Source organism: Triturus cristatus, chromosome 4_2 (assembly GCF_964204655.1).
Source record: "Triturus cristatus chromosome 4_2, aTriCri1.1, whole genome shotgun sequence".
In the NCBI taxonomy this organism is placed as follows: domain Eukaryota; kingdom Metazoa; phylum Chordata; class Amphibia; order Caudata; family Salamandridae; genus Triturus; species Triturus cristatus.
This window is the reverse complement of record NC_140586.1, coordinates 35,714,772-35,734,747: the sequence shown is the minus strand read 5'-3', so window position 1 is coordinate 35,734,747 and position 19,976 is coordinate 35,714,772. Positions and strand designations below refer to the sequence as shown.

Genomic DNA, 19,976 nt, shown 5'->3' with positions numbered 1-19,976 from the left:
CTTAGGAAGACCAAGAACAAGAACGAAATTGCAAGATGGATCGCACAAACTATTTAGATGTGCCACTGTCTTCTGGACAGGAGGAAAAAGATGGAGTGAGGCTTTTTTACCCTTCGTTATTATTTTTTTTCCATAGAGAAAAGTACACTTATACAAGTTCTTTCCTGTGTTACATAAGGTGGGGAAGAGTAGCTCTGGCGTCTTCGGCTCGCTTCGCTTTAATGAGAGGTCCCGCCCGGAGTCTTCTTTTGCTTCAGAACTCTCTGAAAAAAAAAAAACTGAACCAAAATTATTGACCTGGCTTTAGGGTAAAGGGACCGTTTACACCTTAACTAAAAATTCACCTATTTGAGGGGAGGGCTTTCCAGGCAGGGAGATTGCTCTATTGCGGCCTTTGTCGCGTCTGCACCCCGCCTTCCCCTAAGTGCCCTTAAATGCGCCCGTACCTCTGTCAGCCGTGCTCCTCCAGGAACGTGGCTCGCTTGTGCGGGGTATTTCCAGAGTCCTCTCTCTTCTTGTGGCACGGTGTACTCGAACCTCCCAGCTCCCGCTTCCATGTCGTTTCCGTGGTTCGTTGCACTGCTTGTTTTTCCAGCTGCGTCCACGGCTGATTTCCAGGTTCCTCGAGGTGGGATCCGTTGTTGGAGTCTTATTCCGGTGTCTTCCCATAAGCCACACCGCCTGACTGGCTTCTTCCTGGGTTTATGTTTTCAGGATTGCCACCATCCATTGGCTCAGGAAATACGCTATACGTAACACATTCCTTGTGGCCGGGGTTTATGTCCCGAATTTGGTTGCTTTTAAAGGAGCCCGAATACTTTCCTGATGATACAAACGGGGATGTCAGAAAGTTGCCATTCTGCAAGAATTAGAAGGGCAGGGCATGTTCAGGGTAGGTCGTCGTCCTGCTCAATATGTATTTGCCTGCTAGAGAGAGGTCTCGTGATAACCAACCAAATGCAGGAGAAAGACTTAGTACAATACCTAGAGCACATTCGACAAGGAAAAAGGGAGCAGCCATTGCTTTTCTAGTAAATACACCCTTACAAGATATTTGTATGGCAGCAGCGTGGTCATCTGTGCACACGTTCATAAAAAAATATTGCATAAACATGCAGATGTCAAGTCAAGATACGATTTATTCGATTAACGAATGTCAAATCATAAAAGCAGAATACATAGCAATAAGCATAAGAAAGTTAATTCATGTGATCACAATTGACAGACATATAATAAAATAACATTAGAAGTTAAAAAGAATATTTTAAAAAGAAAACAGCTATCTACAGTTTACAAAAAGCAAAGACCAAAAACAGGTTTTAGTGTTGCCTTAACCTGGATAAAAAACAAAATCAATTAAACAGAAGATGGGCCTTGCATTGTTTTCCTTGTTCTTATCACCCCTTTCAGGTATTCTACAATATGATCATTAAACATTTTGTCATCTAGAAATTGCAGCTTAACAAAAGCAGGTCGACATTGTCTCAGGCCTTGCCGTTTCAAGTAAGGAAGAATCCATCTTTTCCTAAGAAGAGTAAAAAACTTACAGAAAAATAGTGTGTGAATTGTGGACTGTGCAGATGATTCGTCACCGGGGCATTGACAAAGAATGTGTGACCAGTCATTTACCTGAGGGAATCTTAGGTTATGGAAATTGCCAAGATGTAGACGTGTCAGTAGCATCCTGTCATAATTTCTATGAGTTGTTAATAAGTAGGGTTGGATTCCTGGCTGAGTCAAGAGCAATTGATTGGCTCTGACTGAGATTTTCATGATATTAGATGACAATCTATTTGTCTCCAGGTGGTTAATACATAAAGCCTTGAGGTCCTTCCTTGAGATATAAGACAGGGTATCCGGTTTGGCAAAATAATCTGAGCAAGCTGTCATGCATAACGTTTTTGACCTAGGCGAGCCAGGGAATACGTTGGGCCCGTTGCAAGTTCAGACATTCTTTGATCACGTCCCGATTAAGGCCGGTAATAACCCCTGTCCAAACCTTATGCCATAATAAAATTATACCAAAGGGGATAATGGACGGAGCGTTTGAGCAAATCAAACACTCACCCCCAGTCAACTGATCTGGGTTTAATCCATCATCATTCTTTAGCTCACTCCACCACCCCTGTTCAGACATGACCATATGCAAATCAGTCTTACCCTGTGCCTCATGGGAACAGTTCAGCCCGAACTGCCAAGCCATGTCTTCCCTGGATCGGAAACCAGCATCCTGGGACCGGTTTTGGATTCATAACCCTCATCAGCCAGGGTATCTTGAATCCAGTGGCAAAGTGAGCAAGGGACCCACGTCTGGGCATACCCTGCCAACTTAGGGCGAACAAAGCGATACCAAAGGGGATAATGGACGGAGCGTTTGAGCAAATCAAACACTCACCCACAGTCAACTGATCTGGGTTTAATCCATCCTCATTCTTTAGCTCACTCCACCACCCCAGTTCAGACATGGCCATATGCAAATCAGTCTGACCCTGTGCCTCATGGGAACAGTCCTGCCGGAACTGCCAAGCCATGTCTTCCCTGGACCGGAAACAAGCATCCTGGGACCGGTTTCGGGTTCATAACCCTCATCAGCCAGGCTATATTGAATCCAGTGAGCAAGGGACCCTTAAAAATTGGCTGGATTCAAATAAGGTCAGGCAGGTATGACAGCCCTAGTTCAGCGTGGCAAATGTACGTAGCCGTAGAATTTGGGACGGCTAACAAAAGTCTCAATAACCTATTCTCAACTTGCTGGAGGGACTCTACATTTGCATAGCCCCAAATGCCAGCTCCATATAGAGCAACTGAAATACATTTAGCTTTATATATTATCAGCAAGTCCTCGATGGAGCACTTTCCTATCTTCCTGGAAAAATTAATCAAGGCACCGAGGGCTTTGGCAAAAAGCAGTTTTCTACACTTGATAGCTCTTGACCATGAGCCTCTATTATCGAAGGCAATCCCCAGGTAGGAAAAGTGATTAGTGAATCCAATTTTTTTTGTATTAATAAAAATATTGCGGCACTTCACACTGGGCTTACTACATTTCATTACAAAGGTTTTACTTATATTAACATGGAGATCCAGGCTTGACATATAAGAGGCAAAACTCGTCACAATTTTCGGGCCGGCCTATTGGGGTGCGGGCGAACAATACCGCATTGTCGGTGTATAGCAAAGCACCGATTGTCCTTATGCCTAGTCTGGGTAGGTCTTGGCATTCCCTTGATAAGGTGTAGCTGAATAAGGAAGCACAAGTGGGACAAAGGGTCTTACAACATCTGTTTACAAATCATTGCCCATTTTCACCCCAACCACCGTAAGGATAACAAACCGCTATAAAATCTATGCACCGCTTGTGAATACAGAAAAGGTTCACACTTCAAAATGTTTAGTTATTTGTCTGTAGGTGTAGTTTTGCTGCTTGAAGAATTTTCTAGATTCACAAGCGAACCACCCACCTCCACCAAAAAGATGAGAGGAAGAAACAAGATTGCGGAGGGAAAAAAAAGAATCTGAAGATGGTGACAAAAGGTGGAAGCTTCTGAAGGAAATAGTACGACATCACAAGGAACATCAAATGGGGGTCCGTCGACCGATTCCCTCCAACAACAAAAAATAGAAGGATTATAAAAATTGGGATAGTTCTGGACCCAATCACTAGATGGTGAAATAACGCCCAGCATGTGAATCCAAATTATTCTTCAAGCGGCAAAACTACACCTACAGGTAAGAAACTTTACATCATTAGAAATGACACTCCGTTCCTTATAGAAAATGTGTGGTATGGGCTGGTGTTAAGATTCATTGAGGCTAAACATAAACCGTATAACCCATGTCATCCAGATTGGCTTGTTTGCGATAAAGGGAAGAACATTGAGTCAGAATTAGTGATGCGATTGACGTTCTTACAGACCTTAAAATCAGCATTAAATGACAAACCGGTTATTAAGATGCAAGATTTCAAACAAATAGGCAGTAAATCCAACTTTTTTTGGGTGTCCTAGAAAATAAATACAAACAGCAGAGCAACTTGTTCAAAAGCCCGGTATTGTGGCAGTAAGTTTTCCATGATGATTCTAGGAGTGGGCAGAGTTACTTGTTCTCTGAATTTTTTGTTGCTCTGTTCCTTTTCCAGTGCCATCCACTGCTATGGTGCAGTAGAATGCTAAAACACATAGTTGTGTCAGCTAAATTCAGATGTTGATGTGTCCAATTAATTCAGCCAGGATTGTATACAGGGCAAATGCCAGAGTCAAACCTCTCCCTACTCTACCTGTAAGTCTGCCTCCTTCCTGCGAGCGTGTGAATCTGCCTGTTTTCCTTAACTATACACTTCCTCCATTTTAATGTTCCCATCCTTTGTCTTTGCTGTAGTGTCCATGCCATCGAGAGAAGAGCCCTGCCAGAATTCTTTAATGGCAAGAACAAGTCCAAAACTCCTGAAATGTAAGTCTGAGCAATACAACGTTTTAGTGAGGCAAGATGTTGAGCTCTTCTAAGCTGTGGCATTTCTTTTATCAGTCCTGCCCTCAGCAGATCTCAGATTGATGCCTTGATGTGCGCAGGCACCAAGGCAAGGATCTCAAGCCACTTGGAATATGTTTATAAGTATTCTTGAGCTGCACTGTGGATTAATGCAAATGCTCAATGTGTGCATTTTATATTCCATCTTTCTGGGACATACTTAAAAGCTGAGACAGCACAGGCCTACCACTGCCCTTTGATTTCCATGTTTGTACAGTCTTGTGACTTGAAAAAAGATGTACCTGAGACATCTGTTTTTAAAGTCTATGGTACTTAAGAGGTGACTCTGTTGTAAGTAGCCAAGATCTGTAAGAGATTTACAACCTGAAAGTTTGTGCTAGCTTATCATACCTGTAAGGCCAATGTGACCTGAGAAATTGCCCTTTCTAAAGCTTGAAGCCTAAGCCTCTAAGGACCTCGTGTGCAAAGGCTTTTAGTGATTGCAAAACCTGATTCTATAAGGCAAATGCACTAGGCCCATCTAACGATTCTGAAAAGGTTTTCTGAATGGGGTTAGGTTACCATACCGACTCAGCTTTTGGAAGGCACAGGTTTAGGATGTCCCTTTTAAATACCGATTCCTTATGAAATGTATTATTGTTTTGTGACCCAAATCCCATCGCAAAACATTAATATTTTACCCACACGTTGAAGGAGGTGGTAACCCTTTTCACATACAAATGTTGGAAACAAAAATTGGAGATTTTTTTTACTTTTTAGGGAAAAACAGCTGCATTAAAAAAAACAGAAAAAAAAGATGGCTATATTTTAAAGCAGTCACAGACATAGCAGACCCCAGCAGGCCATCACCCCTGTGATGCATCGCATGGTAGTGGATCGCAGTTTTCAACCTACCTCATTACTATTCATGCGTTAGGTCAAATTGTGACCCACCATGATTCGGTGTTTTGTGAACCAACCTATTAGCTTATAGGTTGGTTGACAAAATACCAATGTATTCAGTAAAGATCAGTGCACAAATTGCAACCACTTTTAGCAAATACATTTGAGTACATTTAGCCAATAGGTGTGTGTCAATTAAGTGATAGAATAGCTCTGTAAGCTCTAGTTATTAGGCTTTGCAACTTTAGGAATAGTTAAACCGTCCGAGGCCTGGACCTGCATGAGTTGTGGGAACTTATTGAAAGCTCTTCTGTCTTGTGGGAGGGAATGTTGTGGGGTGAGGTCTGTTACCTCAAGGAAGTTCTGCCAACAAATATGATCTGTAATGTTGACATAACACGTATCAACATTTCAAATCTGTGACAAAGGAGAGGCCACATTGTAGAAGTTCCAAACTTCCTGTCCCTGCAAGAGACACGCTGTGAGAAGTTGGCCTGGTATATGATGTTCACTAGTTAAAGTGACCACCTTGTACCATGCCAAGCAACCCTTATGGTGTGGTTGTAAGTCAACCTTTTCGGACTAGCTGCCCTAGTGGTAGCGTAGGCTAAGCAGTCTTTGAGGCTAAACTCGTTAAAGCGTGTTAAGCAGGCTGTTTTACCATATGTAACCCCCCTTTATACCAATGAAAGGACACCACACAGATATATATTCATAATATATGTGTATTTATTACTCAAAGTATCCCCTAGACTCTTTATGAGCACAGGAGCACAAATCGTTAAACAAGACAATGTTATAATATACAGAAGTTGCACTTTATATGGATGGGCCCTGGTGGCCACTCAAACCATATACTAAAATAGTGGTATAAGTACCACGAACAGGAAAGGGAAAAGGCCTAGGGCCTCTAGAATCGCTGGGCCTACAAGGAGCTAACTTCAGTTAGTGACCAGGAGGTCCACGGGTCGCGTGTGCAGTGAGGAAAGTTACATGCGGGCTCCCATAGGTTTTCAATGGGTGCGTAAACGTTTAAAAGTTACTGCAGAAAGGGTCTTCTGGATGGACTACGATCTTAAGATTCAAAACACAGATACTAGAGATGTTTCTCTACACTTGGGCACCGGAGTGCCAGCTTTACCTCACCCACAGGAAGCGGGTGCATAGGTCTCGAAGTGCGTCGGGTTTCTTCTATCGATTCAATGGAGCCTGATGACAAAGATGCTGCAGGCGACCGGTCCAGAAGAGATGCGGTGGATCCAAGGGTGGATCGGAGTTGTAGAAGACCTGAAAGCAGAGGGGACAGTGTTCACAGTCACTAGCCAGTGACCGGCGTGGCACCAGGCGATGTCGGGTGCAAACAGGTGATGAGGTGTAGCTTGTCTCCGCAGCCACGTGGTCCCTGAAGGTCGACGACGTCCAGGAGTCGAGTCACGAGCTGTCCCACGCAGGCTCTCGCTGTTGGCGGTGTCGGCGACTCGAAAGAAGCAAACAAGCCTTGGCAAAGGCAGGAGTCGTGGAAAGTCAAGAAAGCTGATTGTTCCGACCAGCAAGGTCAGAGGGGCTGCTCTTTTGGAGAGCAGCTGGGGCCAGTCTGGAGCAACCAGACCAGCGTTGTTGATTTCAAAATAGGTTGCCAAAATGGCCACTAGCCAACGGGCCAGGGACCGGGCAGGCGCGTCGAGATGCAAAGTGCAGAGGGGCCCCACGCAGATCGTGGAGATGCTGGAGGGCTCACCTTTGGTGCAGATGCTGCTCGGTGGTTGGGCTTCTCAGGACCCAAAGCACAACTTGGAGGGAGCCTCTGTCGTTGCGCTTGCAGCTTGTCGTCGGTCTTCCAAGATGGCTGGCTCCACGTGTCTCGGTGCCTCCACGGGTTCCTTCGTTGCAGGGACTGTGGATCGGGCTGTGAGAGGTCTGGAGGTCCAGGTCTTGTCGGGCTCTGGGCTCGGGCTCCGGTGGGAGGCGGCGGCAAAGCAGACGTCGAATAGCTGGTTGGTGCTTGCGTTAGCAAGATGGTCACTCCCTGACCATAGGGGAGATTTCCTTCTGTCCTCTGTGCAGCAGAGCGTCGAAGTTCCCGTCTTCTTCTTGTAGTTAAGTTGATTCCAGGATGTCTGAAGTCTTAGGACACAGCTCCTACCTTTAAGCGGATTCTAGGGGCCGGACTACCTGCTAGGTCCCTCCCTAAGGGTGGGACCAGGAAGGGGGGTGGTTACACCCCCAATCCTTTGTCCAGCTCGCCCCAGGTCCGGGGCTGGTGTGCCCCAGGACCGGTTTGAACTGGCGTATGCACCAAGGCTCCTTGTGAGCCTCAGGCATGTCTGATTCCATTCAAGCCCTACCTGACCAATACACAAAATCCTGTCTGAGGTGGTGCACGCACCTCCCCTGGCAGGAAACCCTTTGTCCACGTTGCCCAAGCTGGAAGGACTCCCAGCAGCAGGAGGGCAGACTTGTGTCTGTGGTGGCAGCATCCATTTTGTGGAGCTGAGGCTATGTCTGATTTTACCCGGGTGTCAGGTACTGTACATGTCGTGTCCCTCTAGAAGGGTGGAATGCTAACCCCGTCGCCAGGATTGGCGAGGGGTTAGTATTCCAATTCGTATGACACCTTACTCGACATGTTTTGATAAAGCCAAACCAAAGATAGCATTTAACCGCGAGGTTCATAATGCACGTAAGAGTATATGGTATGACGATATCTGGAAACGGTAGAAGGAAGTTGTTCCGACCACTGCAGACAGGCTCAGCTCATGCCAGAGCACCATCTCACATGTAACCAAGCACTCTGCCTTCAGGATTGTCAAGGCCTGCCATAGGAGTGACTTATAGGTTAACATGTGTCCCATTTAAGGTTAGGTATAGGTATACTACACCTAAGTAAGAGGTGGTTACACCAACTTACCCCAGCTGAGTGATCAGCCAGTTGTGTCAAATTGCTAGGCCAGGCCAGGGGTGGCACAATACATGCTTCAGCCCCTGGTAGGCCTTAGATACACCAATGCCCTGGGTACCTAGTGTACACTGGTACAGGGGCTCACAGGGTGATCCAATTCCAATTGGTTATGCACCTAGGGTACATGGAGTCCATTTTAAAGAGAGAGCAGATGGGCTGAGACCCTGAATGGCAGGATCTCAGGCCTACTAAGTCGAAAAACCAGCTAGACACTAGGCAAAAATTTGGGGGTAACCATAGTCCGATATCCACCTTCCTACACACGCACAACTTACAAATGCTGCAATTGCCATTTTGAATGTTTAACAAGTGCACATTATTTCCACTGTCAAAGTATGCACATACTTATCACTCTGACACTGCAACCTGTAAATGCACATCTCTTCTTTCAGTTACCTTGCCTATCGCAACTTCATGATTGACACGTACCGGTTGAATCCTCAAGAATATTTGACGTCCACTGCTTGTCGCCGGAACCTGGCTGGAGATGTGTGCGCCATCATGAGGTGTGTGTCTAGAGAAAGGAATATTACAGAATTGTGCAATGAAGTAAGCCCTTGAACAGGGCAAGATATGTCTCGAAAGAAAATTGAGGCAGAATATTCACAGAAAGGCAAACCAAGAGAACGGGGAAGGAAAATGAGTGGACTTTGAGTGAGAAAAGTCATTGTTTGACAAAGTCAGAGTAGAGTATTTGTAGGTCTAACAAGGGTGTGAGGTGCATTGGACTAAACACCTAGCTTCCTTTCAGGATTTAGGTATAGTGGAAGAGCTGTATGTGGGTCCCAGTACTGTGCAGGAGGTGTAGAGTGTCATGGTTGGGTTTGATGAACTTTACTTCTGAAGTAGCATTTTCAGTCCTCAAAACGAGTCTAGTGCTTTTATGGACCTGTCTGGTGTTGTACCTTATCCATGACTAACTTTAATCAGTGTAATCATTTTGCCTGATTCCAATCTGACCTTGTGACTTGTTAAGTCATTCTTTAATTATCTTTTTTCTGCCAGGCAGAATATTGCTTTTTAATGTTATGGAGTAATTTTTTTATTGTATGAACTTTTTTGCTATTTTGCTTGTCACTGCTTGCTTGCTTTCCAGGGTACACGCTTTCTTGGAGCAATGGGGACTCGTCAACTACCAGGTGGATGCTGAAAGTCGTCCAACTCCAATGGGGCCCCCACCTACTTCACACTTTCACGTCCTAGCTGATACACCCTCAGGATTAGTACCATTGCAACCCAAGACTCCCCAGGTGAGAGCTGCCTTAGTCTGTCCAATTAGTAGTAAATGCTCATCCAGTCCAATCACTGTTGATAACTGTCTGCTTGTTGCAGTGGAAATTTGTTAGGTATTCATATGGCTTTTTAAAATTGGTGGCTATCCTAGTGAGTGAAAGAGAGCAGAACAGTCCTTTTGTCTGTAGGCAGGATGAAGGGTAAAGTTTTGGGTCTCACATCAGTCTGTCATTGCGTTGCAGTGCGACAATCAGTTTGTGAAGTGTTGTCACAGTTCGATGGCCAATTAAGTAATAGCGGGCTCCTAGAGTGATTTCAAAGCATGGGATTTTGGTAACAATGTGATGTAATGGTCTAATGGTGGATTTTTCCAGAAGGGCCTGTTTTTTTATTATTCCCGGAATCTGAGTTGGAAAGCGATCTTATTTCAAAATATTAAAATGGTCAAGGCTACCTAATTTTTTTTTTTTTAGATGGGTTGAGGGCTTGTCCCAATTTATATAAATGCTCCAATTAACTCTTACCACAACTGTTCAGATAACCTCTTAAACCTGTACAAAACTCTTGAATGCCTTTTTGTAAGTTTGGGTACTGGGCCTCTGAAATTCCCGGAGAGATATTGGCATAGCTCAATAATATTTTATGTCTGCTACCAACATGACTGAGAATTAATAATTTCTTTAAACCTTCCTTCATCTTGCAGCAGACACCAGCAGCTCAACAAATGCTCAACTTCCCAGAAAAGGCCAAGGAGAAGCCCACCGACCTGCAGAATTTTGGGTTGAGGACAGACATGTACAGCAAGAAGAACACTCTTTCCAAGGTAACGGATCCTTTCAATACAGGAGGCTACATCCACAGCATGCTCTACTCTTTGGTACTGCCCACACTCACTTTTCTAACTTTTCTTATGTCTTCATCACAGAGCAAAGCTGCAGCCAGTGCCACGCGGGATTGGTCAGAGCAGGAGACGCTACTGCTGCTAGAGGTGTGAGACTGCTGAATATCACCAACGGGAATGGGGAAATGGGAAATGGGAAGATGATGGAAGTTAATTTCTGTAGTGAAGAATTAGCAGAAAATAGACCTGCATTGGAGGACTTGCAAACATAAAATATTTATTTGCAATCATCCCTGAAAGTAAGGAAATATTTAAGGCTTGTGAGCACCATTTTAAGGTCTCGCCTGCGTTGCAGCGCGCAAGTGCTGCTTCGCCTTGGCGAGATATATTGTTGCCGCTTTTGTGTCCGGCTTCTTTGGAAGCGGGGTTGGTGTCTGCCCTGTCGGCATTAGGCCCCGCCCACCAGACTGGAGATTTCACTCGCGCACGCTCGTGCACGGCGTCTCTTCCAGACACGCGTGTTTATATATGCATCGCGCTTTCACTTAAGGTGAAAGGCGATGCATATCTAAACAAGCGGCAAACACGCGGTTTATTTTTTAATGCTTGTTAATTCTTCTTTCATCTTCAAATCATCCAACGAGGCTCAAATCACACTGCATATTTTCAGAGAGAGAACCACTCGTGGCAAACAAACTCCATGGATGTAATTGAGGACAGCGCAACCATGCGTGTGGATGCATTTCTGTCACCAGCACACGCACATTAAAGTTCCATTTACCTCATGGTAAACGAGGATCAGGGGCGGCACAATAATAGGAGACATGCAGGCATGGTCAGACTGACATATTTCGAAGGTCACAATTGTCATTCACACGAGCTGTGACCCCGCCCCCCAAAGCTCTTACTGTGGTACAGTCTCTTTTCCAAGCCACAAGTGGAGAAGAGTGACAAGCTCAGACATCTGGTTCCACTCTGTACTGGGCTTTCATCCAGGTGTTCCAGTTGTCACCACTGATGAGATGATTCAAGTTTTAACAAAAGTCGTTTTTTTTTTAATGAATACAAGAGTAGTTGGAGAACAGCTCCTGACTCAGCAGCTGATAAAGGAGTGAATTCAGACCTCTTGGATAGCCATACATAACTATGGCAATAAAACCAAAAAGCTAAAGATAACTCTGTAACCTGCTCTCCTACTTCTGCTCATAGATTTCCTGAACAGCTGTTCAGGCTCTACATTCAATCACTTCCTGCAAACCTAGAGTTTGAGTAGGTAACAATGAGAGGGTGAGTCTGAAGGGGTGGGGGCAGAGGTAGTTCGGGAGTAAGAAGGGGGGAGGCAATAGTAATGACAATGAGGAGGTAGGAGTCTCCGAAGAACTGGGACAGTCACAGCTTCAAAACTAAGGGCACTGGCAAGGATAGGAAACTGTGTCTGCAAGAGCTAATCGAAACACAGCAGGGAAATAGGTGAAAAACATCCCTTCTCAAATCCCAGGGATAAGAAGAGATCTAGCAACTACTACGAATAAAGAAAATGATCCAGTCACATCAGAATAATAATATCAAAACAAGCTACTGAATTCAGAACATCTAGTGCGCAGATGTTTGGGCACTGGGAAGGTCACTCACATGACACATTATTCAGCTATAGGCATGTTGAAAATAAAGATCCGAATGTGTGAAGCCCTCATTTCGCAAGCATTTGCAATGCAATAGGTCTCGCATTTACGTACGTTTTAGCTATTGGCATTGTAAATGACAATGACTTTTATTTATGTTTGTTTTTAAAATGTAAATAAAAAACATTGTCATTTACAATGGCAATAGCTTAAATTCGCGTAAATGCGAGGCCTATTGCATTGCAAATGCTTGTTAGAGAAGTAGCTGTCCATTTCAGCACAGATCCTTTCCATATTTGGAAGCATAGAATTCCTTCCTGTTGTCAGAGCAGTTCTATTGAGTGGGTGAAGAAATCCAAACGTTAAAAATCTGAAGATTTGATGCTGAAAAATTACTGTTAAGGAGGGAAATCCTCATTTTCACTAACAAATATTTTTTTACTACATGGCCAGGTAAATATCTGAAAATGAACTAATGTTAAAAAAAAAAAAAAAGTGTGAGCTCTGTGGTGCTGCATCTTTTTGGCAGGCCTTGGAGATGTACAAAGATGACTGGAACAAAGTGTCAGAGCACGTGGGCAGCCGCACGCAAGATGAGTGCATCCTCCACTTTCTGCGCCTTCCAATTGAGGACCCCTACCTAGAAGATTCAGAGTCATCTCTTGGACCACTTGCCTACCAGCCCATCCCCTTCAGCCAGTCAGGAAACCCTGTCCTGAGCACTGTGGCCTTCCTTGCCTCTGTGGTTGACCCTCGAGTGGCGTCCGCGGCGGCAAAATCTGCATTAGGTGAGTTAATACCAGGGCTGTGCTATAGAATGACTGTCAATTTGGGAAATGCCCATACACAGGAAGAGAAGAGGTGTTCAAGGATCATTTATATTATGTTGTGGGAGAACCATAATTGGGACTTGTAAGATAAGATGAGTCAAGTCAAGTCAAGCCATAAAATTTGTATAGCGCACTACGTACCCAGAGGGTTTCAAGGCGCTTAGGAAGGGGAGGAGGATTATTTGTCAAATATCCACGTTTTAAGCTGCTTTCTGAACGCTAGGTGGTTCTGGGTGAGGCGAAGGTAGGCGGGGAGTGAGTTCCATGTTTTAGCAGCCAGGTATGCAAAGGATCTGCCTCCCATGGTGGTCTTGTTGATGCGAGGTATAGTGGCGAGGGCTTGGCTGGAAGATCGTAGTTGGCGGGAGGGGGTGTAGAAGGACAGTCGAGAGTTGAGGCAATCTGGTCCGATGTCGTAGAGTGATTTGTGTGCGTGGGTAAGCAGTCGGAAGGTGATCCTCTTATTGACGGGTAGCCAGTGGAGGTCTTTAAGGTGATCAGAGATGTGTTCGTTGCGAGGGATGTCTAATATGAGCCTGGCTGATGCGTTTTGGATTCGTTGGAGTTTCTTCTGGAGCTTTGCGGTAGTACCCGCGTAGAGGGTGTTTCCGTAGTCCAGTCGGCTCGTGACTAGAGCGTGGGTAACTGTTTTCCTTGTTTCGAGGGGGATCCAGCGAAATGTTTTTCTGAGCATGCGAAGAATGTTGAAGCAGGAAGAGGATACGGCGCTGACTTGTCTGTTCATTGAGAGTGAAGAATCCAGGATGACGCCTAGGTTCCGTGCGTGGTCTGTCGGGATGGGTGCTTTTCCGAGGGCTTCAGGCCACCAGGAATCGTCCCATGCAGAGGGGGATGTACCTAAGATGAGGACTTCAGTTTTGTCTGAGTTCAGTTTCAGACGGCTTTGTTTCATCCATTCGGCAACTTCTTTCATTCCTTCGTGTAGGTTGGTTTTGGCGGTGCTAGGGTCATTGGTGAGAGAAAGGATTAGTTGAGTGTCGTCCGCGTAGGAGATGATGTTGAGGTTGTGTCGGCGTGCGATGGCCGCGAGGGGGCTCATGTATACGTTGAAGAGGGTGGGACTGAGTGAGGATCCTTGAGGGACGCCGCAGATGACTTCAGAGGCCTCGGACTTGAATGGAGGAAGGCGGACTCTCTGGGTTCTTCCGGTGAGGAACGAGGTGATCCATTCAAGTGCTTTTCCTTGGATTCCGATGTTATTGAGGCGTTGTAGAAGGGTGCTGTGGCAGACTGTATCGAATGCTGCAGAGAGGTCGAGGAGGATGAGGGCGACTGTGTCTCCGTTGTCCAGTAGAGTTCGAATGTCGTCTGTTGCTGCGATGAGGGCGGTCTCAGTGCTGTGTTTGGCTCGGAAGCCGGACTGTGAGGAGTCGAGGGATTTGTTGGCTTCGAGGAAAGCGGCGAGCTGGTTGTTGACGGCTTTCTCGATGACTTTTGCCGGGAATGGAAGAAGCGAGATGGGGCGGTAATTTTTGAGTTCGGTGGGGTCCGCTGTTGGTTTTTTCAGAAGGGCAGTGAGTTCGGCGTGTTTCCAGTCTTCTGGGAAGGTAGCGGAGTTGAAGGAGCAGTTGATGACGTCTCGGAGGTGCGGTGCTATGACTGAGTCTGCTTTGTTGAAGATGTGGTGAGGGCATGGGTCTGTGGGGGATCCTGAGTGGATGGAATTCATCAGGCGGATGGTGTCCTCAGTGGAGATTGGGTTCCAAGCGTTAAGGGTGTTCACGGGGGGGAAGGTGGTCAGCAGATGGTAGGGTGGGTTGGTTTCCGGGTTGGTTGTCAAAGCTGTTGTGGATGTCTGCAATCTTGTTGTGGAAAAAAGAGGCTAGGGAGTCGCAGAGGGTTTGAGAGGGGGTGATGTCGTTGGAGTTGGCCGAGGGATTGGAAAATTCCTTGACGATGTTGAAAAGTTCCTTGCTGTTGTGGGCGTTGTTGTCAAGTCGATCCTTGAAAGCTGTTTTCTTGGCTTTTCGGATCAGTTGGTGGTGGGTGCGGGTGGCGCTTTTGAAGGTGTCCTTGGTGCTGGTGGTTGGGTCTTTTTTCCAGGCCTTTTCAAGGGAGCGGCAGAGTTTCTTGGACTTCTTGAGATCATCGTTGAACCATGAGGCTTTCTTGCTGCCAGGTTTGCTTTGACGTTTTTTCAGTGGAGCTAAGGTGTCGGCGGTGTTGGATAACCATAGGGTGAGGTTGGCGGCGGCTTCGTTGGCGTTAGAAGAGAGGGCTGGGGAGTTTCGAAGGAGCGATGCGGAGATTTGGTCCGTGGTGATTTTGTTCCAGTTTCTTTGCAGGGTAGGTTGGGAGTGGATGATGGGTTTCGGCTTGTTGTAGATGAAGTGAACGCAGCTGTGGTCGGTCCAGAGGAGATCCGTAGTGTGGCAGAAGGAGATATGATTGCTGGATGTGAAGATGGGGTCGAGTGTGTGACCTGCGATGTGGGTGGGGGAAGTGACTAGTTGTTTAAGTCCGAGGTTGGCGAGGTTGTCCACGAGGGTGGAGGTGTTGTGGTCGTTGGTCTTTTCAAGGTGAAAGTTGAGGTCTCCCAGAAGGATGTAATCTTTGGAGGGGAGCGCGTGTGGGGTGATGAAGTCCGTGATGTCTTCACTGAATTTTGCGCGGGGTCCTGGTGGTCTGTAGAGGAGAGTGCCTCTGAGTGTTGTTTTGGGGTCGATGTGGATCTGGAAGTGAAGATGTTCGGAGTTGGCGAGATTGACGTCAGAGCTGGTTGAGATGCGGATAGATTTCTTGTGGACGATGGCGATTCCTCCTCCTGTGTGGCTGGTACGGTCTTTGCGGGTGATCTTATAGTCTTCAGGGATGGCAATGGTGATGTCTGGTGCGGAGGAAGCATTCATCCATGTTTCCGTAAGGAAGGCGATGTCCGGGGAAATGGTGTCTAGTAGATTCCATAGGTCAATGGCATGCCTATGGACCGATCGGGTGTTGAGAAGGATGCATTGTAGGTGGTTGGGGTCGGGAATCTGTGGTGTGGACGTAGCAGAGATGTTGTCGGTGCTGCTGAATTTGCAGGAGTAGCAGGAGAAAGGGCCATGGGTGTGTCCAGGAGCGGCATGGACGCAGTTGGGGGCGCGACCGGGGTCGAGGGCTAGGAGGGAGGCGGCATCGTAGGTAATGCGGGAGGGCTGGGCAGCTCGAGGGGCAGGGGGTCTGGCGCTGGGCGCGGTCCAGGCGTGGACGGGCGTAGACGGGCTTACCTTTGGCGCACCTTCGGCGCGGGTTGGGCGCGGGCGCTGCGCGTAAACGCTGCGCGTGGGAACTACTGTCATATATGGATAGCGGAGGGGGAGGGGCGAGGGCGGCTCAGCTGGGAGGCGTGGCGGGCTCAGGGGAACACAACAACAGCAGGATCAAAATGGAGGGGAGGTCAGAGCAGGGCGCCGGGGGAAATCACACACAACAATGCAATCAAAGCAATGTAAGCGCTGTGGGATAATAGCGCTATGAAATTACGAAGCTTACTAAAAATGGAGCTATGCAGATATCACAACTTGGTTACAATGCAGCAATACGATACCACGCTGTGAGGAGCAGCGAGGGGAGCGATCACTCAAGGCGGAAGCAGCGAGTGAATCACAGCGCTGCGAGGTTTGGGGAATGCTTTTGGGTGCTTGTGGGAGGGCGGCTCAGCTGGGAGGCGTGGCGGGCTCAGGGGAACACAACAACAGCAGGATCAAAATGGAGGGGAGGTCAGAGCAGGGCGCCGGGGGAAATCACACACAACAATGCAATCAAAGCAATGTAAGCGCTGTGGGATAATAGCGCTATGAAATTACGAAGCTTACTAAAAATGGAGCTATGCAGATATCACAACTTGGTTACAATGCAGCAATACGATACCACGCTGTGAGGAGCAGCGAGGGGAGCGATCACTCAAGGCGGAAGCAGCGAGTGAATCACAGCGCTGCGAGGTTTGGGGAATGCTTTTGGGTGCTTGTGGGAGGGCGGCTCAGCTGGGAGGCGTGGCGGGCTCAGGGGAACACAACAACAGCAGGATCAAAATGGAGGGGAGGTCAGAGCAGGGCACCGGGGGAAATCACACACAACAATGCAATCAAAGCAATGTAAGCGCTGTGGGATAATAGCGCTATGAAATTACGAAGCTTACTAAAAATGGAGCTATGCAGATATCACAACTTGGTTACAATGCAGCAATACGATACCACGCTGTGAGGAGCAGCGAGGGGAGCGATCACTCAAGGCGGAAGCAGCGAGTGAATCACAGCGCTGCGAGGTTTGGGGAATGCTTTTGGGTGCTTGTGGGAGGGCGGCTCAGCTGGGAGGCGTGGCGGGCTCAGGGGACCACAACAACAGCAGGATCAAAATGGAGGGGAGGTCAGAGCAGGGCGCCGGGGGAAATCACACACAACAATGCAATCAAAGCAATGTAAGCGCTGTGGGATAATAGCGCTATGAAATTACGAAGCTTACTAAAAATGGAGCTATGCAGATATCACAACTTGGTTACAATGCAGCAATACGATACCACGCTGTGAGGAGCAGCGAGGGGAGCGATCACTCAAGGCGGAAGCAGCGAGTGAATCATGAGCACAATCATGGTTTTCTTGCAGGTTACCGTTCCTATTGGTGCCAATGATTGAAACCTTCAGTGACCCATATTCTTGTGTGAGATGTTTCTGCAGCAGACATTTACTATTGTGGCTCTGCAGCATGCATGATATGTAGCATGCTGTAAAATCAAAGCCATACTTTTAGAATTCAAATGTACTAAAAGTTACTTGCTACAGTATTTACCTCATTCTAATTCCTTCATTCCTGTTCAGACGTAAGAGTAGGGTGAATGATATGAGGGGAGTACTGACCCAGCTGTTTTTGCACTGAGAGAGCTTTGGAACCTAAGCTTTTCAGCATGATTAATTGTCTCTGCCATTCCCAACTGCCCCACCTGCCTCCCTAGATCAATCCAAACATGTCCCTCTGTGTATGTGAAATATTTTGTGAAAATAATGGTAATTAAGAAATGGAGGTTGGTCCATGTGATTGGAGTACTAAGAATACATGAGTTATTGTCGTGAGTAAACTTTATTGTTCTTATTTCCCAGCTTCTCTAGTCTCAGGAATAGGGTAACAAGACTAGATTAAACTTGAAAGCCTTCAAGGTAAGATCCAACATGTAATGTTTAGAGTAGGAGTGGGCGATAAATTCCACTCCATTTCGTCAGACAGGCCAGAAAATCAGGTCAGCCTAAAAGGTGTTCCCACCTCTGCCAACGCCACCTCTCAGGTGGGGGAGGTGAGGTGAAACCCACTCTTCAGTGCCCGCCATCTTGCAGATGGAAGGCACCCCCCAATCAGGGTCCGGGTTTATGCTCACTGCCCCAGGTGCAGTTAGGGTGCAGTCACCCTAAGGTCAGCAGCCTATTGGCTACTACCTTGCTACCCCAGTAACTCCCCTAAATACAGTATTTAGGGGCACCCCTGATCCCAGCTCAGCAGTTCCAGATGACCCAAGAAGATTGGCGAAGAAGACAACGCAGCAGAATAAGATCCAGGCGATGATTGCTTTGGCACCAGCCCTACCGGCCTGCCTGCACCTTCATGCAACCCCTGCAGCACGAGGACGCCTACCCTGAAGACCAGCAACCTCCAAAAAACCCTGAGAGGACTGATCAGCTTTGAAAAAGACCCAAGACTCCTGAAGACAGCGGCTGTGTCTCCAAAAGAACTCCCAAAACCCTGCGGAACCGCGAATACTCACCTTCCAGCCCTACCTCTGCACCCGACGCCCACGGCCCGAGTCCTGGAGGCCCACCAGTGCAGAAGAGGTTCCCCAGTCGTCTTGAGCCCGTATCTTTTGAGGGGGTGACGTCTCCCAGCCATTATGACGACGCCTGCAGCCTCTGCACCAAGACCCCTATCGACCGCTACTTGCCTGGTAATGAGAAACCCAATGTCCAAAGACACCCCTGCATCCTCTGGACCTGTGTCCTGGTGACCAAAAGCAATGGTGTCCCGACGTCGCCTACCATCTCAACTTCCTCCCCTGGCTGTTGGTTCCACAGAAGAGACATCCTTTTCTGAGTCTGCAGCCTGAAACTGGAACCGACTATCTCTATTGGGTAACATTGGCCGTTTGATGCTGTGTGAGCACCCTGTGCTGCTGGTGGTGTGGTTTTGGTGTTGCCTTGGGGCCCCCCTTTTTATCTACCTTAACTCCTGAAGATTGTCCTCCAAGGCCGCTTTACCTGCCCGTGAGCAGCCTCCAGCGGATGTGTCCTTAGTCTGGTCCAGCTCCCTCCCGTCGCCGTTCTTCTTCTTGGGATCTGGTTCGTTCCCGAGGTCGCTCCCATGACCGCCGTGTGACAACAGGTAAGCGTAAGCACAGGTGTCGCTTACGGAGATCTTCTTCCACTACCTGTGCTGCTGCCGCCCATTCCTCTTGCAATGAGCCAGGTAAAGGCGTACGTCATCCTCCTTATCCACCCTTTCCGGGTGTTGGGGCAACATTTTCCCAAATGGAGGCCTATTCTAAGACACTCCAGGCTTGTTTTCAGTTGCCCCCTCTCCCTGGTGTGTCTTCGGGCCCCACAGAGGTAGCAGGCACTGTAGCCGGGTCATCGTCTGCGGATGTTTCCCCGGTGCCGGCTGTGTGCGTCGACTCCGATTCCGGAGCCCACGCGACGCCCACAAGCCAGGACCCAAATCAATGCCCTTCCCGTTGTTCAGCGCATACCCCAGTAGGACTCCCTGCGCCGATGTCGGAGGCGGCGCCGGCCTCGGCGCCAGCGGGGTGGGCCTCGGCGCCGGCGACGCCGACATCGGCACCGGGTACTACCACAGGCTCTGCACCGGCGCCTTGTGCTCTCTCCAGGGAGGTTGTCGCCGTCCTGGCGACTCCACTACAGCGCCGATCTACATCGGGCCGGTTTCCCTTGGTGTTTGATCCCCCCCCCCCCCCCCAACTCCTTGGACGGCTGTGGGTCTCCCCCGCGGCGTCTCTTGATGCCGGGGCTCCCATTTACGCTTCCTCCTGTGGATCCTGGGGCTTCCCTGGACTCCCCTGATCAAGGGGCCAGGGTGCAAGTTCCTTGTGTAGCATGGCCTTCGGGTCAGTCTCCACCTTCGCC

At 47.8% G+C, this 19,976-nt stretch overlaps 1 protein-coding gene across 6 annotated transcripts in view; it reads left to right on the top strand.

Annotated features, from left to right (window-relative positions):
* SMARCC2 (SWI/SNF related BAF chromatin remodeling complex subunit C2) overlaps positions 1 to 19,976 on the top strand; it is a 501,863-nt gene that overhangs the window by 211,164 nt on the left and 270,723 nt on the right. For all 6 annotated transcript variants that reach the window (XM_085600307.1, XM_085600305.1, XM_085600303.1 and 3 more), the window contains exons 15-20: positions 4,378 to 4,449; positions 8,722 to 8,835; positions 9,426 to 9,579; positions 10,266 to 10,385; positions 10,488 to 10,550; positions 12,555 to 12,813. In XM_085600307.1, the coding sequence (XP_085456433.1) occupies positions 4,378 to 4,449; positions 8,722 to 8,835; positions 9,426 to 9,579; positions 10,266 to 10,385; positions 10,488 to 10,550; positions 12,555 to 12,813 (782 nt within the window). The remainder of the gene's footprint in view (positions 1 to 4,377; positions 4,450 to 8,721; positions 8,836 to 9,425; positions 9,580 to 10,265; positions 10,386 to 10,487; positions 10,551 to 12,554; positions 12,814 to 19,976) is intronic.